Raw genomic sequence first — 6,671 nt, forward strand, 5'->3', positions numbered from 1 at the left:
TTTCTCTTCCCCAGGATGGGAATCCATGGCTTGGCCAAGCTTATTGCCGACGTGGCTCCTGGCGCCATCCGGGAGAACGACATCAAGTCCTACTTTGGGCGGAAGGTGGCTATAGATGCCTCCATGAGCATCTACCAGTTCCTGATCGCCGTGCGGCAGGGAGCCGAGGTCCTGCAGAACGAGGAGGGCGAGACCACGAGCCACCTGATGGGAATGTTCTACCGGACCATCCGCATGGTGGAGAACGGCATCAAGCCGGTTTACGTCTTCGACGGCAAACCCCCGCAGCTGAAATCGGGGGAGCTGGCGAAGCGGACGGAGCGCCGGGCTGAGGCTGAGAAACACCTGCAGGAAGCTCAGGAGGCCGGAGAGGAGACCAACATTGAGAAATACAGCAAGAGGCTGGTGAAGGTGACCCAGCAGCACACTAACGAGTGCAAGAAGCTACTAACGCTGATGGGCATCCCCTACGTGGAAGCGCCGGGGGAGGCTGAAGCCAGCTGCGCGACCTTGGTGAAGGCTGGGAAGGTCTACGCAGCTGCCACGGAAGATATGGATTGCCTGACCTTCGGCAGTCCCGTACTGATGCGGCATCTGACTGCCAGCGAGACGAAGAAGCTGCCCATCCAGGAGTTTCACCTGAGCCGTATTCTGCAGGATCTAGATCTGACCTGGGAACAGTTTGTGGATCTGTGTATCCTCCTGGGCTGTGACTACTGCGAGAGCATCCGTGGCATTGGGCCCAAGCGCGCCATCGAGCTCATCAGGGAGCACAAAACCATTGAGAAGATTGTTCAGCAGATAGACACCAAGAAGTACCCTCTGCCTGAGAACTGGTTGCACAAAGAGGCCCAGAAGCTCTTCCTAGAGCCTGACGTGGTCGACCCCGACACTGTAGAGCTGAAGTGGAGCGAGCCGAATGAAGAGGAGCTCGTCCAGTTCATGTGCGGCGAGAAGCAGTTCAACGAAGAGCGCATCCGCAGCGGGGTCAAACGGCTGAGCAAAAGCCGGCAGGGCAGCACGCAGGGCCGGCTGGACGACTTCTTCAAGGTCACGGGCTCCATCACCTCAGCCAAGCGCAAGGAGCCCGAGACCAAGGGCTCGGCAAAAAAGAAGGCCAAGCCCAACAGCGCCGCGAAGACCAAAAGGGGAAAATAGCCAGACTGGCCAGTCGCACTCCCCTGTGATTGGGTTTTTGTGCCCAACCAGGAGTTTTAGGCTAATAACGAACAGTTGTCTTGCTGTCCTGCGTGTTAGTGCTAGGAAGGGTGCTGCTGCTGCTCCCCTCGGCGCTAGGCTAGTGACCAGCTACGTGTCTTCCTGCGCAGCAGCAGTAACGTGAGAGGCGAGGGGGGAGCTGAAACAGCTGCAGTGTGGGGAGGGGGCGTGAAAGCGGGGGAGTTTCATTCTGCAGCAGCGTTCCTCAGCTGGGGGCTTTGGATGAGGAGATCACTGGGACCGGAGGTGATGCCCGGGCTGTGGAGTTAAAAGGAGACACCGATCACAAACACCCTCTCTGATTTAAGACATGAAAAGTTGGACACGTGGAGAGTGAAGTGGGTAGAAATGAGAGAGATTTCTGCCTGACAATCCATCCAAAACCAGGTGGGTGCAAGCAGCAGAGGCTGAAGGGGAAACTGGGGGAGGGTGAGTGGAAAGCAACCTGGAATTGGGAAGGAAACTTGGAATAATGAGGTAAACTCCACTTAAGAGGGATCGGGTAGAGGTTCCTCCATCCCTTAGTGTAGTCACTTTGTTCTAAAAACAAATAGTAATCCCAATTCCAGCAAGTTTCTGGCCGCTCTTAGTACGTAACCCGAGGACAAGCCGAGACTGCAGCTCTCCAAGCCTGAATTTTGCTGCTGGGTTCTGTTTAATGCAAGAAAAACACCAGCCATCCCTAGAGTGGAAGCCTCTTCACTCCCTGATTCCACGAGGCATCCCTCCTGCCACCTTGCACACGCAGAGACAGGTCCCAGGCTGAGAAGAAGAGTAAGACGTTGCCTCTTTTTCCCTTGTTTTACGTTGATCCGTGTTTTGCGTAGTCTTTGCTCAGAGCGATGCGCCGGGTTTTGCTTTCAGAATAAAATTTACTTGCCAATACAATGCTGCTCGTTCTCTGGAGGGGGCGGCTGACACCTCGTTGCTGGGGCTGCAGGGGTGAAGAAAACCAGTTTTAGGGGGAAACCTACTGGTGACAGCAGCCAGCAAATCGAGCACAGGCCCGAATCCAGAAAGTTTGGGTTTTAAATCCTGGTCTTGGTGGGTTTTGGATGGTTTGTAGACAAGGATGGGCGAGTCAGCGCTCTGCCAAGGTATAAAATAAGAAGCTGGGCTTGTTTGACAGGGGAATTCCATTAACACTGCTAAAATAATCCAGATTTTTTTTAAGCCACTTCAGAAATTTTCCGAAGTGGAGCGCAAAGAAGAGCTGGAATCCTGCCCGGCTGCGACTTGCCGCGTGGGTGGCAAGGGGCACCCGGAGCAGAGCACCCGCTGTGCTGCTCAGATTAATTCCAAGCCCTAAACCAGGGGTGTTTTGGCAAGAGGAAGCCTGGGGGCATCCACGGAGGCGCTTTGAGGTGGACATCTGTGCTCTCCGCGGCGTCCGTGCAGCTGTCACCCCATCACACCTGCAGGCTGTGCCCGGAGAGCCGGGAACGTGCTGCGGGGAAGATGGGATTGTAACAACCAACGCCAAGGGGGGTGTTTTGTCACCTGTTCTGCGTATTCATGTACTTACCGTGGTTTCTCTCTGCACTTTCAACCCAGAATCCTTGTCAGCTTCTTTTTTTTCCCTTCAGCTGGAAAAAAAACCCCACTCAGACAGTTTAAGCAACTTTTAAACATCCTTGTCGTGTGGAACCTGGGCTCAGTTCGTGCGGGGCTCAGTGCTGGGCAGGGCGGTTTGAAAAACGTGGCTGTTCAGGGCTGTTTTAGTGTCGAACACAGCTCCCTCTGTCCTTCCTCTCCCTCTACTTCCCCCTTCCAAGCACCCTCCGCCCCCCTCACCTTCCATCCGGAGTCCCTTGCTGAGCAGGGTGAGCTGCCCTCACCTGTGACCTGTACTGGCTGTACTGGTAGGTGCGACGTACGGGAGATGCCGCAGGCTACACGGTGTGTTACGGGGTAGGGGCCGTAGCTGGCTGCACGCTTGTGCTACGCGCTGGACCTCTGCTGTGGGTTCCAAATGATGAAGATACTCGTCTTCTGAAATGTGTTTATGTGTAGTTGTGGAATGGTTTGGGTGGGAAGGGGACTTCAAGCCCCCCAGTCCCACCCCCATAGCCTTCCATAGCCCAGGGTGCTCCCAGCCTCATCCAGCCTGGCCTTGGACACTCCCAGGGATGGGGCATCCACAGCTTCTCTGGGCAACCTGTCCCAGTGCTCCCCACCCTCTGCGGGAAGAATTCCTTCCTGATGTCCCATCTCCATCTCCCTCTTTCTGTTTAAACCCGTTACCCCTTGTCCTGTCACTCCCTGCCCTTGGGAAAAGCCCCCCCAGCTTCCTTGTATCCCCCCAGGCACTGGAAGGGGCTCTGAGGTCTCCCCAGATCCTTTTCTTTGACTTCAGTTACAGCACTCAACCACCTTAAACTGTGTAGTTTAAGCTCTGAGCTGGCACAATCCACACAGGAGAATAAACTCCAGACCTGGCATCCCACTAAACACGATTCAGCAGGCTCATACGGCTCTGCCACGGGAAGAAAACTTCCCCCGCTTCCACATCAGCCCAGAGCTAACGAGGTTAACGAGCCTTGCACGCTTAGCTGCGGGGACAGGACCCGAGTCCAAACTTCCAGGCTCTTCTGAGAGTTTCTAGTGATCCCCTCTGTGGTTGGCAGGAAGCTCTTTGCTCAGCCAAGGTTTCCTTCAGGGATTTCCATTGGTGGGAAGTAAATAACCCCAGAAGCTCTCTCCCCTGCGCAAGCCCTTCGGGACAGCTGTGGTCAAAAACGCGTGGTTGCTCCTTGCTGTTGCGTTACTCGGTCTCATCTCTGAGCGTGGCGTCTGCAAAGAGCCGATTCCCTCCTGGAGCATCCCAGTAATTTGGAAAATGGAGGAAAGCGGCTCACGTTTCTTCTTCCTGCCTTAGGGCGACACGCGTATGCTGCCCACGGACACGGCCGGGTGCTGGGTAAGAATTCGGCAGGGAAGCGGGACGCGCGGCAGGGAAGCGGGACGCGGCTCAGGCTTTAGAGCAAGATTAAACCCCGCAGCATTCAGACTTGCAAGTTAACGAGCGAAAGCTCATTAGCAACACATACCCGAGCTGTGCGTTTTCCATACGCCTGACTTCCTAAGCGTTACCTTCGGGCTTTCCCAGCACGTGTCACCACCTTCCAGTGCCAACCACCTCTGGGAAAACACCTGCAAAGCTGCTCTCGTGCCCTGAGCGAAGGAAAACCCACCGGGGCAGGCAGCTGGGAGAGCAGGACCGCGCGGCGGCGCGGGATGACCCGCAGCCTGGGAATGCTGCGCAGGGCTCAGCCCGCCAGGAAACCTTCGTGGGTTTCTCTCTGCGCTGCAGAGCCTGGAGCAATCCTGCGCTGCATCCTTGTCCCTCGTTTGCAGGGAGCTTGGGGCCAGCACTGGGGTTGGGCGGCTCTGTTGGGGATTTTTGGGTGTGGGGATTGTTGGAGTGTTCTCCAAAACTGTTTAGTGGAAAGGAAAAGCAGCTTCAGCCAACCCCTAGAAACCCCCTACCAGCTCTTTCCGGTGCCTTGGAACCTCATAAACACTTGTAACGTGAAAGCTCCGCCTGTTAACAGGGATAACAGTGGGAATCCGGGGTTGTGCTGGGAAAGGAGTGCGGGGATCTCTCAACTGCAAGACACCCACCCTGCTGGGAACCACTGAAACCGAGGATGCCGGTTAATTAACGCGCTCGGCAGCCGGGCACGGCCGGCGGCATCCTGCCACGCTCCGGGATGGCACGCTGTGTTGCTGTCGGTCCCCGTCGCCCCTTTGCCGAAGGCATCCCACGTGTCTCTGGAGATAAAGAGTAAAAATCAGGAGGCAGCTGGGCTTTTGCTATTGCAGAGAATTTATCCTCTCTCCCTGCTGGAGCGGGGGAGTTGGCGATCCACGTGGAAGGGATGTTACTGAAGTGGTGGCCAACGGGCTCGCTCCAGGTTAATCATAGAATCATGGAATGGTTTGGGGGGGAGGGGACCTTAAAGATCATATAGTTCCAACCCCCCTGCCATGGGCAGGGACACCTTCCATAGCCCAGGGGGCTCCAAGCCTCATCCAGCCTGGCCTTGGACACTCCCAGGGATGGGGCATCCACAGCTTCTCTGGGAACCTGTCCCAGTGCTCCCACCCTCTGCGGGAAGAATTCCTTCCTGATATCTAATCTAAACCTCCCCACTTTCAATTTAAACCCGTTACTCCTTGTCCTGTCACTACAGCCCCTTGTAAAAAGTCCCCCCCAGCTTCCTTGTAGCCCCCCAGGCACTGGAAGGTGCTATAAGGTCTCCCTGGAGCTTCCCTTCTCCAGGCTGAGAAGCTCCTCCCTCCCTCCTATTCAACTCCGGCACCATCACCCCCTGCCTTGTAGACTGTGCTTGTTTCAATACCAAAGTGGGGTTTTCCCCCTCACATTTTCTGTTCTAACAAGGGATTCCCACTGTTGTCTAGCACACTGTTATCGTTAATTAATCCCACTACCATATTTACACCACAAGTCTTCCAGGTGCATGGAGAATTCCGAACATCCGCTGGGCTCCGCTAGGAAGAGTAACTGCCACTGATGAGGAAAACGTACCTTGTGCGAGGTGCTGCGTGGTTGAACGTGAAGGCACCTTTTCCTTTCTGCTCTATAGAGCCTTCTGATAAGTGGGGTTTTAACCCCTCGCCTCCTGGATTCCCGTGAATACAGCGAACAGCCTTCCACCACGCGTGTAGCACGTTAGACACCGCTTTAGCCTCATGATTGTGAGGAGGAGCCTGAAAACGCCTTCCTTCCCTGCCTTGAGTGGAGAAAACTGGGTAAATAATAGGGTTAGATAAGAAATTAAGTGTAAAAAAAACCCTGTTTCATTATTCCCCCCAGAGCTGCAAATAATATTTCCCTCTGTGCTGGGAATCGGACCAAGACTATCGACAGAAACGCAGCAGCTGGGCAGGAAGAGGCTGGCTGGCACAGGGGCTTCTGTCCCCAGCAGCCCACCCGGAGTTGCTGTGGGCAGCGGGGGATCCCGCCAGGCTGGTCAGAGGGGGCAGGGGGGATTCGGGGCTCCCAGGGTCAGCGTGCCTCGCGTCTGGGTAGTCTTCTCGTGCGGAGAATGAAATACCTTCCCCCTGTTCTGCCTCCTGTTCTAACGAAACGAGGTGACAGGTTTGCAGAGCCTTCGCTCCTCCAGTTTTCAAACCATTCGGTGTTAGTTTGAGGGGTTATTTTTAAAGGAAAAGCACTAATTGGTTTTTTAATTCAACCTCCTGCTTGAAGAGAATGAGGACAAAGTGCCATTTCCGAAAGGTTTTGGATGAGTAGCTCTGCCTGTGAGGATTTGGGTCAAACCTAAGCGCAGGTTGACGTTCTCTCCAGTGTCAAATCTCTGTTCTCTTAACGAGCAGCCTAGCCGAGCACAGCAGCACCGTAGGCAAGCCATGCCATTGCTCTCCCTCGTTCCTCTCTTTCTCCTCCTCCCAGAGGTCGTGCTACC

General features: G+C 55.1%; 1 protein-coding gene across 1 annotated transcript; it reads left to right on the top strand.

Moving 5' to 3' along the window:
• The first annotated feature begins 15 nt into the window (after positions 1 to 15).
• Positions 16 to 1,158, top strand: FEN1 (flap structure-specific endonuclease 1). Its single transcript, XM_010154996.1, has one exon. It carries the CDS (start codon positions 16 to 18, stop codon positions 1,156 to 1,158), a length of 1,143 nt encoding a protein of 380 aa, XP_010153298.1.
• The last annotated feature ends 5,513 nt before the right edge of the window (positions 1,159 to 6,671 follow it).

Source organism: Eurypyga helias, unplaced genomic scaffold, assembly GCF_000690775.1.
Source record: "Eurypyga helias isolate BGI_N326 unplaced genomic scaffold, ASM69077v1 scaffold31027, whole genome shotgun sequence".
NCBI classification, from domain to species: domain Eukaryota; kingdom Metazoa; phylum Chordata; class Aves; order Eurypygiformes; family Eurypygidae; genus Eurypyga; species Eurypyga helias.

Coding starts and splice junctions, on each gene's coding strand:
- FEN1 (XM_010154996.1), top strand. CDS start 16: ATGGGAATCCATGGCTTGGCCAAGCTTATTGCCGACGTGGCTCCTGGC.